Raw genomic sequence first — 22081 nt, 5'->3', positions numbered from 1 at the left:
CGCGCGAAATGGGGCGTTCATATACTTAACGCCCCACTCCATTTTCAACTTCACAATTTATGAAACTTGCATGGGGCGGGCTTTATACCTCCGCCCCATTTTTTTTTTTTTGTTTCTGAAGCGTATACTATACCAACGCCCCACTCGGGCGTTATCTTTACCAACGCCCCACTCGGGCGTTATCTTTACCAACGCCTGATCCCAGACGTAATGTTTATCAACGCGCGACCAAATATACTCTTTTTCCACTACGCCACATGACGGACTAAACCCAAATTTGGTCTTTTTTTTTAGTCTTTGGTCTTTGGTTATACTCGCACCACTGTGGACGCTCTAAGGGCTCCTTTACCCTATTTCATTTTACCTTAAATTTTACTCTGTTTGGAAAGACATAACTTTTATGGAAGTATATGTTGTACAAACGAATACATGTGGAAATAGAAATATTTGACTGCAGTAAACCATAACTTTTAAGCTTTTAGGTTTCTGGATTGAAGATTAAACCATCTATTGGAAGCTGCGTTAGATTGTGTATGGTCTTCTGATGGCTGTTTCCGAATGTGCATGGACTTATGATTATAGTTGAATGATTTTTGTATGCAAGTATACATAGTGATTTTCATATGCAAGTATACTCCAACGAATTGTTTATTTTGCAGTGAAGATGAATCCACCAATCACCTATTTCTGCATTGCAGTTTTGTTAGGCACTTACGGATGCACTTTGTGAAGGATATGAAGTTGCAATTTGAATTTCCTAATGATGTTACTACTGCTCTTTAGTTTTGGCAGATGCAACATCTAGATGCTCAGAAGAAAAAGCTTTGGAACATGATTGTTGTTGCCATCCTTTGGAGTACTTGGAAGGAGCGGAATGCTCCCATCTTCTCAGACAAATATCATAATTAAGTGAATGTTATCCGTATGAAAAAGTATGTTCTGTTGGAGTGGACTCTCAGTTTCAAGATTTTGATGAAGTGTCTTTTGATCCTCCTTCATAGTTCTGGATTTTTTTTGGTCTTAGTTTTCCTTTCTTCTCTTAGACTTTTTTTCTTTCTTTTCTTTTCTCCCCCTTTTTAGGTGGGTATAAGCTTTCTTTACATCCCATATTTTTAATATATCTTTTCTTTGTTGTTCAAAGAAAAAAGATAATCTAATCATGTAAAGCTGATCAGAATGTTGGATTTTGCATTGAGGTTAGTTAGATTGATTAGTCAGAGATTTGGTACTTGAAAGACCTTATAGCAAATTATAAACTAACAATTCTAGATATATATGTGACTGCATTTGCTTGATGCACTTCTATCAAAACTCTTGTTTGTGCTTTTGTATATCTCTAGCTATGATTTTACTCATCTGCTGATCCATGTTATCTCTGGATGGGGCAAGACTATGGTATGATAGAACAACAAGTGAAATTAGAATCCATTCAATATCGCATCAATCTTCTTTCGATTATTTTTCTTGAAAAAATTACAAGGTAAAAACAACACCAAATTACAACATCCTTAAGATCATATTCGTAGACGTTACCACGTTCATTATTATTCCAATAAATTAAAAATTGTCTTATTTTCATTAAAGATAAACATGATTCTCATGCATTATTTTGAAGATTCTACCTGATTTCCAATAAATTAAAAATTATCTTCATTGGTTTGGTTAACCAATGAAGATGCTGCCTGATTTGAATCCCTAAAGCAAAAAGTAACGTTTAGCTCTATTAACACTTTGAAAGGCTGCCATAGGCTTTTTAATTTTTTCTATTCTGCAGAGTCACCGTTGTTATATCACTTAAAATATTGTGAACACAACGAACCTTATGAATTGCCGCATAGTGTGAGTTTTAATTTTTAAAGGAAGTTATAAAATTCGGCAAACAAAACACTTGCTTATTCAACATTTTGTTGATCTCAATACTCTAAAGGGCATAGGAGTACATCTTCTTTGAGAAAAATTGCCTCTTTAAAGTCAACGTGCTCTTTTTAATATTTTCAACGATTAATTTTGGTTTATATTTTATTTCTACACTCGAATAAAGAGGTGACTAAATTACCACCACAAAAAGTTGATATAAAATCAGAATATGTGGATAGATACAATCGAATGGTATGTTTATTTATTACATACTGAATTCCTGGTGCCAAGATCCAATTTAATTCGTACTATTGTTCAATCTTCTTAAAATTTTGCCATGCCAAATAATCCACGTATTGCTGCCAAGGTTATACTCTTAACACCACATGCCAATTAACTAGAAATACCGTTGCTGCAACCAATTTCAATCCATCAACTACTTCTCCATGTTTTCTACAAAACCTTTTTTCACACGATCAATTTTAATTCTATTATTAAGAAATAAAAAAAATAATTAAAAAAGATGTTCTCTATGATTTTTTCACCTATAAATTTATCTATAAATTTTTTCACCTATAAATTTATCTCAAACCAAACACTTTTACTTCACCCATTTCCTCTTTCTCCCTAGTTCCTTGCCCGTTTTTCCTTTTTCCTTTAATGTTCTGTTATCCTTTTTGTTGGTTTCTCTATGTCTAGCCGTAGTTTTAGAGATGTTACATACAATGATTTTCTTGATTCTTATGCTAGGAATGTTTATCTTCCTGTTAGAAGTTGGAAGCATCAGCTGGTTGGTTGTTTTTAACAAAAATGATCAAGAATTCCTTTTATTTAAGAAATGCACTAAGATACAAATGGAAGCTTATTGGTGAAATTTCAGTTAGCAAGCTTGGTAGGGGATTTTATTTGATCAAGTTTGAATCCAGCTTTGAGTATTTTAATGTCCTTAGGCAAGGAACTAGGGTGATTTATGGAGACACTTTCATGTTCCAACCATGTAACTTCTCAGTTCTCCATGATAACTTTGAAATCACTACTGGAATTTTTGAGATTTCACTCCACAAACTTTACCCTGAGCAAACCAGAATCCTCAATGTCATAGAGAACACTCAAAACTTTGGAGTACTAATAGCTTTTGATGACCATATTCACCACTATAATAGTTACAGCACCATGCAAATTAGGCTTAGAATTGATATTACTCAGCCACTTCAATTTGGACCATCTGCACCTAATGATCGAAGGAGTGTCAACATGATTGATTTTGTTTTTGAAGAGCTTCCCAGATTGTTTTGCAGACAATGTCACAGACTAGGGCATGAGCACCAAAACTGCATTGATGTTTACTTGCTCAACCACCATGAAATGCTGCTACAAGATCCACCACGAGTACCTCTCCAACCTAATCTTCATGCTCTTGACCCTTTATAGAACCTGAGTATGATGATGACTACTTTCAAGAGATGATGCACAATGTGGACTTTGAAGACCCTGATACTGATTGGAGTGACTGGGTTTCAACCCCTTTTGGTTCCCATGCTATCTCTGATCAAGACAAGTCTGAGATATGTTTCTTCGTCGGAGAGGGTTACCAGCAAGAAGGCTTTCACTCTGACACATCCTCAGACTCATCAAGATCCATACCAGAAACATGGCTAGTTGAAGAAAATGACATTATTGAGGATCATAGCTCTGAACTTGTCTCTCACTCACCATCTCAACCTTCTGAGCTACAACAGCCTTTCAGTCCTTCAATTTTCCTTGTCTCCGACATAGAAGAATCAGAGCTCAATCAGATTCTGAATGGCCAAGTCCATCCATAAAGAGACTCAACCCTGAGCAACAAACTTATCTTAACAGTACAGGCATTGGTTCTTCATCAGCAACAAATTCTTCAAGAACAATCACTAATGAAGAAATTGATCAGTGGATTAATGTCTATCAGCCTGCTAAAAGGTTTAAGCATGACAATTTGGAACAACTAGTATGTTCTCCATCTATCAGGTCCATCATTTTCACACTCAGTTCTGCTTCCATTGAGGACAGTTCTATACAGCCTGTCACTATTGCACCACCTGCAGACAATCATTATTGACAACACCAACATCTTCCTTAGTTATACAAACCCAATGCAACAAAGACACATTCAAGGGCCGGTGGATATCACTCAATATTTTGGTTCACTTTGTATATAATCCATATATCTATGTATAGTATGCTTGCTAGTTTCTCAGATACTAAATATTTTGGTTCACTCTATTAATAGTCCATATATCTATGTATAATATGCTTGCTAGTTTCCCAGTTACTATTTAGGTTGAGATGGTGGTTTCCACCTTTTTTGCTTGCTCACTCTGTTTGTAGTTTCCCAATTACTATCTAGGTTGAGCTGGTGGTTTCCACCTTTTCTGCTTGCTCACTCTGTTTGTGTTTATATATATATATATATATATATATATTTACCTGGTATTGTATGCATATATTTACTCTGTTAAATTCTTCCCTTTAAGTCTTACAATCTGTACTTTTCTTAAAGTTAAGAAACATACCCCTTCCCCTATTAGTCTGATTTTTGAATTTCTTTAAACTCTATCAGTTTACCTTGAACTATCTTCGTTCTGATATTGCACTGATTTTTTTATCTCAGTAATACCTCAAATGGTTTAAGACTACTTGAGTTTACTTCAACCTTTTAGACTACTTCATTACAATCCCATTCCATACTCTCAAGTTTCGCCTTGATTTTGACCCATAGTTTTATGAGTTGTCTTAATTTTTACCAAAAACTTAGTCTGTCTTTTGTAACCTTGAACTCTGCTGTTTTTAGCATTTCATCAACTTAGTACACAACAACTTAAGCTTAGTCTGTTTTGTATTCTTGAACTTTGATGTTTTTAGCATTTTCTCAATATTAGTTTACAATTCTTATATTAAGATTCATCTTTGTGTAGTTATAGAAGCTTCATAATCCTTGTAGCTGCCTGAGTTATCACTTTTAAAATACCATTTGATTTGTCACATCTCTTTTAAAGTCTGCAAAATACTCTCTGATATAAGTTATAAATTTCCTTGTCTAACCTTTTCATCTCCTAATTTCACTAAGACTCTTTTCTTCTCATAAAATCCAATTTAAACCTAGGTCTCTCTTCTTCTCAAAAAAGCCCATTCAGACCTAATTATTTCAACCCAACTTAACCTTCTCATATCCTTCCAACTGCAAGGCCCATTCAGACTAGTTCTACCATTTTCATAATGCTATTCTATCTTGGAATTGTCAATGCATAAACCTCCCACCATCAATTCAGCATTTGAAAGGACTAGTTTCTCTACACAAGCCTAACATATTATTTCTCTCCGAAACTCTAGCTAACGATCAACACATAAGAAGATTATCACAATCCCTACAATTCAATAATTATTTCGACATCCCGAAAATTGGAAGGCGAGGCGGACTATGATTAATGTGGGAAGATAACCTAATTATCCAAATATTATTTCACTCTGAAAATTACATCCATACAAAAGTTACGCCACCACTTCCAGAACAACAATGGTTCTTCACGGGTATCTGTGGCCACCCGCATCCGGATACAAGGAAAAATCTTTGGCAAGAATTTCCAACAATCTTCAAAAAAAGCAATAAATCTACACCATGGCTATTGATAGGAGATTTCAACGACGTCCTAAATCAACCGAAAAAAAAAAGGAGGAATACATGTAACATATGCTCAATCTCAACCTCTCCTCACTCTGATGGACCAGATGAGTTTTATAGATTAAGGATTCCGAGGAAACCCATACACTTGGAAAAACAACCAAATGGGGAAAGATAATATCCTAGAAAGATTAGATAGAGCTTTGGCAAACCAACTGTGGCGAACGGCAAATCCACATGCGTCATTTACTCATCTTCCAAGAATAGCATCTAATCATGCCCCAATACTACTTCAAAAGAAAGCAATGGATTGGCAGGGAACAAAAAACTACAAATTCGAACACCTATGGATCTCTCATCCCCAACTCAAGCAAGTAGTCGAATCGGCTTGGGAACAACAACAAGATAATGAACCTACACTCGACCTCCATCTAAAGCTCATTACAACAGGACAAACTCTCTTAGAATGGAACAAAGAAACTTTTGGCCACCTACCAACTAAGATCAAGATATCGACAGCCAAGATAAAACACACTCAACACCAATGTGCATCCCAAACAGGCTCAGATCTGGAACTTTGGCTGATTCAAGAAAAACAACTAAGAATAGAACATGAAGAACTATTACAATGTCATGCGACATACTGGCAGCAAAGATCTAGAATTCAATGGATTCAATCAGGAAATCTCAACAAAACAGTTTTCCATACTAAAACTACCATTCATAGAGCCTGTAACAATATACAACAACTACAAGACCCACAAAACAGCTAGATGAGCAAAAAAGAAGACGTTGTTCAGCTCATTCTGGATCACTATTCTCAACAATATATGGCTCCGCCTACAAAAATAAATGAAGATCAAACTAGACATCCAGAAATCTTATGACCCACAAAACAACTAGATTAGCAAAAAAGAAGACGTTCTTCATCTCATTCTAGATCACTATTCCCCAATCGAACCTACTTACGAAGGAAGTAACTACAACATAAATCAAACAAGCACTTTTCTCCATAAATTCCGAAAGTGCTCCGGGTCCGGATGGCTATACAAGTAAGTTTTTTAAAGTTTTATGAGAAACAACCCACTCTCAATTAATAGCAATGGTTAAGACTTTGTTTAATAATCTTAATATGCACCCTCTCATGAATCCCACAAACATAACACTAATAACTAAAGTCGACCACCCTTCAAAACCTTCACAATTCAGACCAATAGGACTCTGTAACGTAACATATAAAATCATCTCAAAAGTATTAGTCAACCGAATTAGACCCATTCTCCCCTTTTTAATAAGACCTTTCCAAAGTGCTTTTTTGTCGCAAAGATCAATACACGACAATATAGCAATTGCTGGGGAACTCTTCCATCATATCAGAACTTCAAACCTCACCAAAGATCCAAAACTAGCTCTCAAACTAGACATCCAGAAATCCTATGATAGCCTAGACTGGGGATTCATCAAAACATCATTTACAAAACTTGGATTCCCATCAGCCTTTATAGGATACATTATGCTATGCGTCACAACAGTTACTTACTCAATCAAAATAAATGGCACACCCCATAGATACATCACCCCAAGTAGAGGTATCAGACAAGGAGACCCACTGTCGTCCTATATTTTATCATATGTGTTGAAATCCTATCTACAAACTTGGGAAACCTTCAAAACCAAGAATTAGTTCCAGGACTTAACATATCAAAAAAATCACCACCCATAATTCATCTAATGTATGCAGATGATCTTTTGATCACCTATAAAGCATCATATCAGAGTAACCAACACCTTAAACCCTCCTCCACGCCTATAGCTCATTTCCAGGGCAAGTAATTAATACTGCCAAATCAGTGATCATCCATCACCCTAATTTAGACCTGGTCAAGATAAATGATCTTCATCACTTCTTTAATATGCCGTCCACATCAAAACCTCCAACCTATCAAGGCATATAGTTTAAACAAGGAAGAGAATCCAATCAAACTTTCACTCCCCTTCTACAAAGATTAGCCAGAAAAGTAAAAGGATGGATGACAAAATGCCTAACTCCAGTCGGAAGACTCGTTCTCATCAAAACCTCCCTAAACCCCACCTCAAATAACATAATGCAAACACAAAACCTACCCAAAAATATACACAAACAAATAGATCGTATCACCAGAATTGTTTTCTGGGGACATGACTCAAGAATAAAAAAACTCCACCCTATAGGATGGGATAAAGCAACAAAACCATTAACCGAAGTAGGATTAGGAATAAGGAAAAGCAGTGATCATAAGAAGGCACTTCTCATGAAAAGAATCTGGAATTTGCATGAACATCCGAACTCTATATGTGGAAGTCTCTTCAGTACAAAATACCTTAACGAACAACCAATTCTACAAGGAAGCATTTCTTCTTCTTCTTTCAGTCCTCAATGGAGACAACTCGCGTCAGTTATCCCTCCCGTGCAAAATTTAATTTTCCATCGTATTGGAAATGGGTTATCAACTCCGATAGAAGCCAATTGGATTCCACACTCTCCCAATCTAAACCAAACACAATGCTACCCAATCCAAATGGTAGCAGATATCATCAACATCCAACATCCCCAAAATAGTCCCCCGGATAAAATTATCTGGCCACACTCAAAATCTGGAAACTACACCACCTCTTCGGGATACAAATGTCTAACCCATGGTCAACCAACTCACACCCATCTAACACATACAAAATTCATGTGGAATTTACCATGTCCACAAAAAATTCGGCTTTTCTTGTGGAAAGCCATCAATGAAGGATTACCAACCTTCTCTCTCTTACATCGAATCCATTTGACCAACTCAGACATATGCCTAAGGTGTACTACTGATACGGAATTAAAAAGACACCTATTAATTCATTGTCCGACGGAAGCTACTTCCTAGAACACCTTATTCAATCAACTTACAAAAGTACCAAACTCCAACCCCACCCCGACCTTCACCCTAACTCCTCAAACAACCATATCCCAAATTCTGCAACAACCAGCATCAACATCTGTAATCTCCTCCTTGTGTTTTCTATTATGGACCTTATGGCTAGCCAGGAATGATCTAATTTACCAACAAAAACAAACAACTTCGGAAGAAATCCTAGCCTGGGCACAAAAATACAACAAGAATACTCCAGGGAACTACACGCTTCACCTCCAATCATACCAGGAGATACACCAACATTCAACCACCCAACAACAGATAAAAGGATAACAACAATATCGGTAGGTTGGTCCATTCCGAACATCAGCTGCATTAAGATTAACACAGATGGAGCAACCAGAGGCCACCCGAGATTTGCAGGGGATGGATTTATCTGTAGGGACTCTGGTGCACGAACTTTAATAGCAATGGCCCAACCACTGGGAATTACGACTACACTAACTGCCGAAACCTGGGCTCTGCTATTGGCTTCAAGAACAACAACAAAGAGACAATGGCCTAGAATTCTCTTTGAAACAGACTCAGAGAACCTCCTTCATTTCATCACATCACCTACCCTCCACCTTGGCACATAGGAGGAATGATTGAAGAAATAAAAAGTAGGCTTACGAAGATCCCGCAAATCGTTATACAACATGATTACAAGGAAGGAAATCAAGCAGCGGACGGATTGGCAAATCATGCAGCAGATGGAAGCCAAATAGGAAACTATTCAACCAAAATATGGGATCAGGCAATCTCACCTTTTATCGGTCACATTTTATTTCAAGGCTCTGTGGGTACCACATACCCACGACAAGTTACAATCTAACTTTTTTCTAATAAAATGCATGCTTCAAAAAAATAACTTAAATTCTTAATTAATTATAGTCCTGGACCCCATTTTTCTGTTTTTTATGCATATACTGGTTGATGCAACTAAGTTCCATATATTTTTTTTTTGATCGGTACCTAACGTTTCATATATATACAAATCATAATTGAAAAGATAGATTTAAAATGATATTCTGCCATCAAAATTAGATGCTGAATATCGAAGTTAATATTAAGTAATAATGCATGTATGTATTATAATGAGAATTAAACAAACACGACACCATGTTATCAAACGAGTAAGACTAATTGCACAACACCTTTTGTATTTCACAGTATACAAGCTCCATTGGGACTGTTTAGTCTGGCTGGAAGAGTCGCTATATAATAATCGAGGATACTGTTTGTGAGTGCAGGTGCTCTGCTGCTTATGACCGAGTTTGAAGAGTACAGCATTGTGCAACCCAGTTTAACCGGGGGTGCACATACCTTTTGACTGGTTCCCTAATCATCTTATCATTTTGTGTGTTTCAAACTTACTCTCTCCATAAACGTGTTACGTTTTCGAAATTTATTATGCTTTTGTTTATGCACAGATAACATATACTAGAAGAATAAGACTTTATGCAGCAAAAGTATCACTCCAAGCTCTTACGGTGTAGAAAGGGGAAGAATTTACTTAAACAAAATGGAATCGTCCGGATGGATATGGAGTATAGTCCAAACTAAAAAGGATAGTCAAACAACAGTCAAAATTTGTTAACTTGGTCAAATTCCCCGATTCGCTTCACTAATCATCCAAATGTGGCAACAACCCATATTTAGTGTGGCTATTTCTTTTTGCCACATAAAAATATTTTGCCACACCAGTGGCAACAGCTTGGGTGGCAAGAAATAGTTGCCACCCCTTTAAGGTACAGTGGCAAAAGCTGGATTTCTTGCCACATCAAATGGTGAGGCAATAGCATGAGGCAATAGGTATTTTCTTTTTATTTTTTCTTTTTTATTTTAAGTTTTAATTATTTATTTTAAAATTTTTGCCACATCAATTAGTGAGGCAATAGAGTGAGGCAAAAACCTTTATTATTATTTAATATAAAATTGTTTTGAATTACACTTTATTCAAAAAATATTTTGCCACACCATTGTCGTGGCTATGAATGCGACAAGGCAGACGCTGATGCCACAACTTGAATGTAGCTAAAACTTATTTACTGATTTACTTGCTATTTTTATATTATGTTTTAAATTATGCAGGGTAACAAAAAAAAGTAAAAAGATACCAAAAAGTGAATCCAATTGAAGAATTTAAGTTCCATTAAATAAAAGTAGTTGTCAAAAGGCATAGAGAATCCCACTTAACCATAAGGAAACAAAGAAATTACACAATCAAAACTAAAGAAAATAACCTAATAATTCAAACTTGGCCTAGTCCATGTTAAATCGACTCTCAGGCGGCCTAGGTATCCAATCCCATACTTCTGTTCCCGTTCCCGGCGTACCTGCTAAACAAACCAAAACAGAGCAAAAAGATATCAACAAATGTAGAGAATCATCATGTCTGATGGAACATCAACAAATACCTTTATTATCAAGGAAGAGACACTTACAATTATTTTGAGGTCTGTTTAGATGGTCCCTGGATATGTAAAGCTGATCCGCCGGTCCAAAAAGTAGCTCCTCGGATCTGCCAGGATGCTCCACAAGTCTTTGGCGCTGCTCCAAAGGTATGAAATGCGTCGGCCCGTGTCTGCTGGGCTGCTCCCCACACCTGTAACGCGACGAAGGTCCAAAAAGTTTCTCCTCTGGTATGCCAGGCTGCTCCCCAGGTCTTTGGCGCTGCTCCAAAGGTACGGAAGGCGTCGTCCCACGTATAGATAGTTGCTCCCAAGGTCTGTGATGATGCTCCCCAGTTCTGAAAAGGTGATCTGAAGGTCCTGAGAGTCCCGATCTCGTAAATAGGTCTGGCCTGCACAATCTGACATACTCCATCATTTGGTTCTGACGCACGTTATACTGATCATTTTGCGCTTCCATTCGCCTCTCTCATTCTTCATCTCGTTCTTTCATTTGCCTCTTAAATTCTTCCTCTCGCTCTTCCTTTTCTCTCTCAAAATCCTCATTACTCAAGTACTGCAGATGGCATCTTTGAGCTCTTATGCGTTTATGTCTTTTTGTGGGTAATACATTTGCATAGACTTCATTACTGATTGAATGTTGGTTACCATCTTCATCCAACCCATTCTCATCCAACCCGGACTGTTCCCTTAATTGGGCCTATGTATAAGAGGAAAAAAATAAATTAGGCAATAGGGTCTTCTATAAGCAGCAAATTCATAAACTTTTCTAGGAAAGCATTACAATAGACTTACAATGTATCCTTGTGAAAATGGGTCCAAAGCTTTTCCACTGACTTTATTTATATGGGTTTTAATGAACACGTCACCATCAGTTGGTGGGTTCCCTCCGTTCTCTTGAGCCTAAACAAATTCAGCCACATAATGATTAATTGTATCCAATAGAATTATATGATTAGAAAAAACTGGTTTAGCACTACCCAATGTTCAGTAGCAGTTAAGCCAGACAGATGACCAACAACTGCTAAACATGCTAAAGGAAAGAAAGGCCATTTAAGCATTTTTGAAAATACATGCATCTACATACCATTTCAGCTTCGCACCGAGAGTAGTTTTTCCTGCCCATTGTGTGCTTCGTTTTCTATTGGCTTCTACTAATGGCATTTTTCTTGGATAGTGTCTTACGGATACACAAGTCAAAATTAATTAGACATAAATGTTTTAACAGAACTTAAATGCAAACATTTTAGATGTTTAAACTTACTTGATGCGCTTCATTATCCCAAAGTTTTACAAGAGACTTCCACAGCCCATCGGTTAACTAATTGGGTTTATCTTTCAGATTCATTGCATGTGTATTTGTGAGCTTATAGTGTTTCCTTTTCCACTTGCCCTTCTTATCTTTAAATATTCCACCAGCAATAGACATGGTACCTTGTTTATGACATTCATCAACAACAAACAAATCCTGAAATGAATAAAAAAAAATTGTCATTCAGTTCATAAGTCACACAAACAATCCTTAAGTTCACTGCAGAGTATGTTCACCTTAAGTTCGGCCCACAACCAATCCTTAGCGTTGTCATCTTGCAAATTCCAAGGGTTTTCCCAGTTCCAACGGCGAGATTGTTTGAGAAACACACCAATGACACTAGAATATTTGGCTTGGTTTTTTCCACAAGGTCTCTCTTTCTTCATATCCCAGTCGACCATTTCCCTTTCTTTCTCCTCTTTTTTCTTTCCAATGAAAGATGCAAAAGTGGTATCACCTCGCACCTTTTTCTCTCGTTGGACAACAACTGCTTAGAGAGTAACATAAGCATTTTGTACACGGTTAACTAAAAATACATCTAAACATAACAGTACCCAAAAAAAAAAATCACCAGTAGTTTCGGAATTGAAATGCTCTCCTTGCTCCCCATTTTGCTGATATTCCATCCTGCATAAAACAACAAGGTTTCCTTTATAATCAGAAGAACTCTCAGATTGGAATCTATGAGAAAAGTGCTAGAATATGATAATTTGTAATGTCCACATCTAATCAAGGAGCTCATACGTAAATATAAAAAAAGAGTGAGTTTTGAGCAGCAACACTAACACGAAGCAAATACATCTAAAATTCAACTGAACTAGTATGAACTACGTATAACCCAAGTTTTGATATGAACCCAAAATTTATATGGAGGAGGAACTGTTAGATAAACTTTTCAAAGAAGCATTTCAGGTTTGCTACGTGTCCTTGATTACAAAGAAACAAATTCAACAATTCATGCATTTCTGAACCTAATAAATTGGTAGATAATCTTCTCTTACTCACTGCATCTCCATTTCCTTGTACTTTTCTTTAGTATATAGCATATGTTTTCCACTGACTTTCACCTATTATAGTATCATTTTACAGACCTTGGGACTTAGGAGCAAAGACGAAAATCATGTAGTGTAATTATGCCTCTTTTTCTCGATGTCAAGGTGCATGTGTCATTGTGGTTTAACAATTAGCTAGGTAATAAGTGACCTCATAATATGTGTCATTGTGGTTTAACAATTAGCTAGGTAACAATGAGCTTATAGTATGGTACTGGAAGAACATCTCACAAATTTGTACTATACAAAAGTCCCCTGTCAAGAAAACCAGCAGTGGCCTACTATAGTGTAACACCTGCTTACATGGAGGGCTTACAGAATATAACCTTCAAGGCTACCTACTGGTCTGATGGCTTTAACAATTTTGTGTTCCAGTATAAACCCAATGATGGACAATCTGGTTGGGCAGAACCAAAATACAACGCCAACTCACTTCATGGAACACAATCTTTACAAGATTTAAACATCACATCTACACACAATTGGCAATTCTTAAACAAAATCAAATCCAAACAAGAAATGAAACAAAACAAACTCAAAATCATTACCTAATACTCAATATGGCCCTATCAAATATGAGAACCAAACAAAAAAAAAATTCTTGCCAAAACCACAGAAACCTTATAAGACAATGAAAGTTAGTAGGGATTGAAAACTTACTCTTCCTCAAATTCCATCTTCAGAAATTAAAGAACCCTACAAAAAATAATTAAAAAAAATATCAAAACATCAAAAACCAAAATTAAAGAAAACCCCTATTCGAATTGAAATTCAGAGCGGAGGTGAAAAATAACCTGAATGAGTCTCTGGAGAGTGAAAAACTCAAATCAATCCGAAGAACTGTGTGAATCTGTAAATAAAAAAGAATAACTTATTATGATCGATTGGAAGTTATTTAACCATTGATATAAGCATAAAAATGATATACCTTGATGTTTTTGACCTCGGAACTGATAATCACCCAGGAAAGGTGATTTTAGGGTTCAATTTATAGATACTCAAAAACAACAAGCGGGAATAACCGCGCCCAAAGGACTTTCTTTTGATTTCATCCCGCCTAGAATGAAAATTTTATGGTTCAAATCGAAAGAGATTTGACCGAGATTATTCCCGCTAGATGTTCTTCTTTCATTCCTTCTCAATATACTCTTGTTTTCATCCTACGGCGATGCAGAAATCTTTCCAAAAATTCCAGACTATTTCTTCTATGAATAACCCCTAATTCCCCTTTTCCTCTAACAAACTTTCAATAATTTGAAGCGAAAATAGCTCACAAAATTTATCCTCATTATCTCCGATTCTCTCTGTTGCTCTGTGTTAATGCAAAAGAAAGAAAGGAAATAAATTTTAGAAAAACAGAAAAAAATTCTGAAACTGTTTTGTGAGACGGACCCTTCTATGCATTTGTTAATACGTGGGCTTGTTAGAGGCTTCTTTGTTATTAACGTGGCTCATGTGTGTTAATACGTGGACTTGCTAAACCACCTCCAAGTGAGCTACCAGCCTAGCTACATGAAATTCCTAAATTGACCTGACGTTCATAAAAAAATTCTGAAACTGTCGCATATCGGGAAAACCGGACTATATCGTTTCGTATATATCGGCCGATATTATCGGCTAATTAAATATTGTACCGCGATATTTGTGTTTTCATTTCGCTCTAACACCGATACACGAAATTCCGCTGATATTTTGGCCGGTACGAGCGAAATTGACTACTTTGGTTTGGTCAAGCCATGTGTAAACAAGTTAATTATCAACCTTTTGTTAGTAAGTGGATCATCGGTGTTAGTGGGGATTCAAGATACGACTTATACAAAGACAAAATCCATGTTATTATTATTTTATTTAATTTTTCTTAATATATTTTAATTTTTTAATTACTATTAAAATGTTATTACATGGGATTTGTACGGAGCCTAGCAACAAGTTATACACCTATATCTTTTGGATGGCTCGCACTTTTAAGTCAAAAATAAATTTTTTTACCATGATATTAACATCATAACTAGAAAAATAAAATCACAGTGCCCCCAATCTAGTTGTGTACAATTTTACATATAAGCTAATCCAGTTGTGTTTAGCTTTACATAATTAAATAAGAATTCATTGGATCATAGACATTATGAGTGATTATACTTGATGTGAATAATTTATGTATGTATTTCCATTTATATAACTAAATAAAAATATCCATAACTTTTCCATAGGATTACTCGATGATACTCTCTATGACCGATTATCATATAATTTAATAAAACCATGCTCAATTTTGCATAATTTAATTGGATCATAGTCACCATGAAAGCTAAATCGTCTTTATCCTAAACTGAAAGTTAATCGAAGAATTGGAAGCTAGCTAATTTATCTTTATCGCAAAAATAAAATACATCCAATTAATATTGAGTGTGTCATGAACCATAGTGAACAAACCTCGTCTGAACAATTCTCGAATGATCTCTCGGATAATTTGGACTATAAATTCATTTGATTTTGGAAAATCGAAAATAATTCTACCTGTGAATCCAAATAACGAAAGCCAAATCGTCTTGATCGGAAACTGAAAGTTAATCGAGGATTTGGAAGCTAGCTAATTTATCTTTATCGCAAAAATAAAATACATCCAATTAATATTGACTCCATGACCTCAGTGTATAAACCTTGTTTGAACTATTTCGAATGATCTCTCGGATAATTAATTTGGACTACAAATTCATTTCATTTTGGAAAATCGAAAATAATTCTACCTGTGAATCCAAATAACGAAATCCAAATCGTATTGATCGGAAACTGAAAGTTAATCGAGGATTTGGAAGCTAGCTAATTTATCTTTATCGCAAAAATAAATCCAATTAATATTGACTCCATGACCTTAGTGTATAAACCTCGTTTGAACTATTTTCGAATGATCTCTCGGATAATTAATTTGGACTACAAATTCATTTGATTTTGGAAAATCAAAAATAATTCTACCTGTGAATCCAAATAACGAAAGCCAATTCGTCTTGATCGGAAACTGAAAGTTAATCGAGGATTTGGAAGCTAGCTAATTTATCTTTATCGCAAAAATAAAATACATCCAATTAATATTGACTCCATGTCCTTAGTGTATAAACATCGTTTGAACTATTTTCGAATGATCTCTCGGATAATTAATTTGGACTACAAATTCATTTGATTTTGGAAAATCGAAAATAATTCTACCTGTGAATCCAAATAACGAAATCCAAATCGTCTTGATCGGAAACTAAAAGTTAATCGAGGATTTGGAAGCTAGCTAATTTATCTTTATCGCAAAAATAAAATACATCCAATTAATATTGAGTGTGTCATGAACCATAGTGAACAAACCTCGTCTGAACAATTCTCGAATGATCTCTCGGATAATTTGGACTACAAATTCATTTGATTTTGGAAAATAGAAAATAATTCTACTTGTGAATCCAAATAACGAAAGCCAAAATCGTCTTGATCGGAAACTGAAAGTTAATCGAGGATTTGGAAGCTAGCTAATTTATCTTTATCGAGAAAATAAAATACATCCAATTAATATTGACTCCATGACCTTAGTGTATAAACCTCGTTTGAACTATTTTTGAATGATCTCTTGGATAATTAATTTGGACTACAAATTCATTTGATTTTGGAAAATCGAAAATAATTCTACGTGTGAATCCAAATAACGAAATCCAAATCTTCTTGATCGGAAAATGAAAGTTAATCGAAGAATTGGAAGCTATCTAATTTATCTTTATCGCAAAAATAAAATACATCCAATTAATATTGAGTGTGTCATGAACCATAGTGAACAAACCTCGTCTGAACAATTCTCGAATGATCTCTCGGATAATTTGGACTACAAATTCATTTGATTTTGGAAAATAGAATATAGTTCTACCTGTGAATCCAAATAACGAAAGCCAAATCGTCTTGATCGGAAACTGAAAGTTAATCGAGGATTTGGAAGCTAGCTAATTTATCTTTATCGCAAAAATAAAATACATCCAATTAATATTGACTCCATGACCTTAGTATATAAACCTCGTTTGAACTATTTTCGAATGATGTCTTGGAGAAATTTAAAAGTGCATTCATGAAATTCAATATGTTCCGAACCATTAATCACAAATTTTGTCTAATCAATTTTCGAATGTTCATCATAAGAAAAATGAGAGCAAATAAAATTTAAGTGAGAATTGAAAGTAATTCAAGCTAAATAAAACAGGAAAACATCAAATAAACAGTACATTCAGTAGTAACTTTGACTTTATGTTAGGCGAGATCATCTCTTTCACAATCACTAAAATAATCAATGTGATCACTATCACTGTCATTATTTAGATCGCCTTTATCACCGTCAGTTGTACTTCTAATCACCTCTTCCCCTCCAATTTCATTTCAGGTCCAACTCTCAAAGTCTTGGACAATTTCAGCTGCACTGGTTACATTATCTGTGTGGGATGAATCTTCTTGGATGAGCTCAATTTCCGGTGACCCCAAACTATAGTGATCCCTTGCCTGCATTTTAAGTACAATTCGGCGATTCTTGTCCTTATTGTCCCGAAGATAAAAAAACTTGATGTGCTTGCTTTGCAAGCATAAAAGGTTGATTTTTGGCTATGGTTCTTGTAAAATTTAACGACGTAAACCCAAATGCATCTTGCTGCTTCTTTATTGTCTCGTTGATATCCCACCAATGACAATTGAATAAAACAACTTGGTTCCCCTCGCGATACTGTAATGCCACGACTTCATCTAATCTACCGTAGTAATCAATAGATTCAATACTATCTTTATTTGAAGTCTGTACATTAACGCAAACACCACTGTTCTGTGTGTTTCTGTTCTTCTCATGATCAATTGTGTGAAACCTAAACCCATTCAAAATATATCCTTTATAACAACTAACTGATTTTTAGGCCCATAGGATAGGATTTCATTATCCTTTTTCACTATTTCACCATCTCGCTTCATTTCACAAACCTAATAATAATAAGAAAATGGGTATGTTTAAAAGATTTTGAATCAACATTGAATAATAGTTTTCAAACATCAGGATCAGTATCTTCCACAGTAGTTGACATAGGGATGCTAAAAACGTCATAGGGATGTTAAATGCAAATATGTGGAGTATCTGTACAAAGCATAAAGAAGTTCTTCTAAGATTAGAAGTTTCATGTAATTTTTTTTCATCATGATATAAATCGAAATGGATCAGTTTTATACTTGTATGACTGTATTGACAACTATCAGTTTCATCATGGTATCGTAGGTTCCACAGTAGTTGATGCTACTATCTACGATAACCTTAATTTATAGGTATCCTTGCCTGCTAAAAAGGTAATATTCTTGTGTAGTATACTTGTATGACTGTATTGACAACTTGTATTCTTACTCAGGTGGCGTTCTTGATATATCATCCTGTCATGAGGCTGTTTAAGTGTGCAAGTGGCTCTGATCCTGATGTATTTTGGCCGTGTAATAATATCAAAGAGACAAGTATGTCAACTACTGTAAATTGAGTTCATAAGATACAAACACTTACATGGTTTTCGAACCAACCACCGAACATTTTGGCATGCCAATGCTCCAACTCATTATCACGAATTTTCCCTCCATATTTGTCACGAATTGTTTGCTTGTGTTTCCTGCATAAATGATACAGAAAGTAGACTTACTCGTTTTTTGTTTATATACATTAACTGCATAAATGATACAGAAAGGTGATACAGAAAGTAGACTTACTCGGTTAGTAAGTATATATACATTAAATCATCTACCAACTCATAATGATTTTTATTAAACATCATAAAGTAGACTTACTCGATTAATGGAAGAATTTCATCACAATTACTCAACACATACATTCGGGCTTCCTCCCACTCATTGTCAGATAAAGTTCGGAAAATTGGTTTCCCTAAAGAACGACATGCGTCTTCAAAGATAGGCGATTCATGACTAGATGTCGTCGCACCATCACCATCACTATTTCTCCCTATCTGGTTGAACTTTGTATTAATCTCAGCGCTCAAGTATCTGGAGCAAAATGTCAGACATTCATCAGCAAGATACCCTTGTGCAATCGATCCCTCAGGTTGACTTTTATTTCGCACATACTTTTTCAAGGTGTACAAGTACCTAATAAATACAGGAAAAATTCAGACAGACATCAGTAAAAAAACATCACTATAATAATATTCTACTCACTATTTAAAAATACGTACTAACCGTTCGATTGGATACATCCACCGGTAATGAACAGGTCCAGCAATTATAGCTTCTCCTGCTAGATGAACAGGCAAGTGTGTCATAATATCGAAAAAGGAAGGAGGGAATATCATCTCCATTTTGCACAAAGTGAGATACATTTTTTTAAGCGCCTCCAAATCTTCGATTCTCAATGTCTTGGAGCATAATTGAGTATAAAAATCAGAAAACTCAACTAAAACTCTAGTCACGTCATCGTGTAAGATACCACGCACCGCAACAGGAAAAAGTTGTTGCATGAGAACATGCCAGTCATGACTCTTTAGCCCGGGAATCTTGCATTCTTGTACCGGAACGTGCCGCGAAATATTCGATGAATAACTATCGGGTACCTTTATGTCATGCAAGAATTGACAAATCTTCCTCCTATCCGCCAAAGACAAGGTATACTTTGCTGGAGGAAGGTAGAATTTGTTGTTCCCCAAAGCTTCAGGGTGAAGTGGTCCACGTATACCCAATACTTTCAAATCTTCCCGAGCGTTCAAGTTATCTTTTGTCTTACCTTTTATGTTCAACAGTGTCCCTATCCAACTCTCGCTGTTGTTCTTCTCGGTATGCATAACATCAATATTGTGCCGTAAGAGAAGATCTTTCCATTAAGGTAGTTCGAAGAAAATGCTTATCTTGTTCCAATTATAAGGCAGCTCATTGTCATCCCTCCTTATTTTCTCCCCACACACATCATGTTCTTCCTTGCCAAAAGTGATTTAACGATAACCACGGAACTGCTGAAGAACATCCCCACCGCTTAAAGGTTTTGGTGCACTATCATGTTCTCTGCGGCCATTAAAAGAGCTCAGGTTGCTTCGTAACCGATGACCAATAGGTAAGAATCTCCGGTGCCCTAAATAAACATTTTTTTCTCCCATTTCGCAATCTTACTGAACTTGTATCCTTGTGGCAACATGGGCAAGCGAGATAGCCTTTAGTACTCCATCCTGACAGGTTGGCATATGCTGGAAAGTCATTAATAGTCCATAAGAGAGCTGCACGCATTTGGAAGTTCTACTTGGAATAAGCATCATACGTCTCAATTCCCATTTCCCACAATTCCTTTAGCTCTTCGATTAGTGGCTGTAAGTATACATCAATATTATTACCAGGACCCTTAGGCCCAGGAATAAGCAGACACATGATAAAATAGGGTTGCTTCATACACTTCTCTGACGACAAATTATAAGAAGTAACAAAGACTGGCCATGTACTGTGACCAGTACCCATAACACCAAAAGGATTGAACCCATCACTTGCCAACCCGAGTCTAACATTGCGACGTTCTGAACCAAATACCCGATGCTTTTCGTCCAAGGTTTTCCAACATTGCGAGTCTGCCAGATGCCTTAAAACACCATCTTTGGTACGCTCTTTATCATGCCATATCATATCCTCTGCGGTTTTAGTGTCCATATAATACCTTTGAAGCCGTGGTATTAACGGAAACCATCTCAAAACCCTGGCAGCTTTTCTCTTGACTTTCTGTTTTCCACTTGCTTCTTTTTCTCCAGATTGACAAGTACCTGATATCTATCTAGATTCACCACAGGCGTCGCACCTTTCCTTATCACGATTATCCTTCCAATATAACATACAAACATTTGGGCATGCATGTATTTTAATACATTCCATACCAAGATCTCGAATTTGTTTTTTTGCTTCATAGTAATTCTTAGGGATACTGCTATCTGGAAAAGCTATCGTGGACCGTAATATAGTACAATACTCGTCAAAAGCTTTGTTACTCAACCCATTAGTACACTTATGGTGTAACATCGAGACAAGAAAAGATAATTTCGAACTTGTTGTACATCCAGGGAATAACGGTGTTTCTGCATCTTTCAGCAACTTGTAAAATTTCTGGGCCTCCACATGCGGCTCATCTGGAACACGATCATGCTGACTTGATCCATTTGTATTGGCTTGATCTGGAAATTCACCATCCCCGGCGCTTTTTCAATTGGTATCAGAGTAGGCAAACACGTTTAAAACCTCAAAAGTCTGTGTTTGTAGCGCTCTGACTATATGGACAGAAAAGTATCTATAAATGCTTCACCTGGAATAAAATCTAATCTTAGAGAATGTTCTGAAAAACTTTTTATTCTCCAAAAAAGGTTGGATGAACAAATCCAGATCAACTCTGATCTTATTGCAGAAATTACATTGTATAAGGATTTGAAGTCTGTCAAAATTCCTTCTATGGATCTGAATAACTCCGTCTACTATTCTCTGAAGAATTGTTGTCAGTCAAGTGATAAACATGGTTTAGACTTTGTAAAACTTGGTGAGAGTAAGAATTTCTCAAACAAGATTATTGATGTTCGACCGTGTACACTCTTCCAGAACAGTTTAAAGGTTGCAAGTAATCTTCATAAGAAAACTGAACAACTGTTTACTTCTCTAGAAAAGTTTACAAAACTAACAAGAAATCCTGAACGGGAAAGTAGTGTTAGTAAGGGTGCCTTTGCTTTAAAATCAAAATCTCTCTTTCAATGGTTTCTTGACAGTGGATGCATCAGACATATGACTAGTGATCTTTCGTATTTTGTATCTTCAAGTGACTTTGAAGGAGGACCGGTAACTTTAGGAGATGTGAG

At 35.9% G+C, this 22081-nt stretch overlaps 1 protein-coding gene across 3 annotated transcripts; it reads right to left on the bottom strand.

Annotated features, from left to right (window-relative positions):
• Window positions 1-10572: 10572 nt before the first annotated feature.
• On the bottom strand, window positions 10573-14512 carry LOC113309359. Of its 3 annotated transcripts, none has more exons than XR_003340546.1 (10): window positions 14152-14512; window positions 14018-14073; window positions 13884-13919; window positions 12743-12798; window positions 12408-12658; window positions 12124-12327; window positions 11947-12039; window positions 11655-11762; window positions 10893-11559; window positions 10573-10787 (listed from the first exon to the last, which is right to left on the bottom strand). XR_003340546.1 is itself a non-coding variant. In XM_026557776.1 (4 exons), the coding sequence occupies exons 1-3, from the start codon at window positions 11983-11985 to the stop codon at window positions 11329-11331; spliced, it is 378 nt and encodes a 125-aa protein (XP_026413561.1). In that variant the 5' UTR covers window positions 11986-12117; the 3' UTR covers window positions 10573-10787; window positions 10893-11328. The 3 variants fall into 3 exon arrangements, 1 of the variants encoding a protein (XP_026413561.1); XR_003340547.1 differs by having other exon boundaries at window positions 11655-11755; XM_026557776.1 differs by lacking the exons at window positions 12124-12327; window positions 12408-12658; window positions 12743-12798; ... (1 more) ...; window positions 14018-14073; window positions 14152-14512 and having other exon boundaries at window positions 11947-12117.
• Window positions 14513-22081: the final 7569 nt, after the last annotated feature.

This window comes from Papaver somniferum, chromosome 9, assembly GCF_003573695.1.
Source record: "Papaver somniferum cultivar HN1 chromosome 9, ASM357369v1, whole genome shotgun sequence".
Taxonomy (NCBI): Eukaryota; Viridiplantae; Streptophyta; class Magnoliopsida; order Ranunculales; family Papaveraceae; genus Papaver; species Papaver somniferum.
This window is presented reverse-complemented; position numbering and strand designations above follow the sequence as displayed.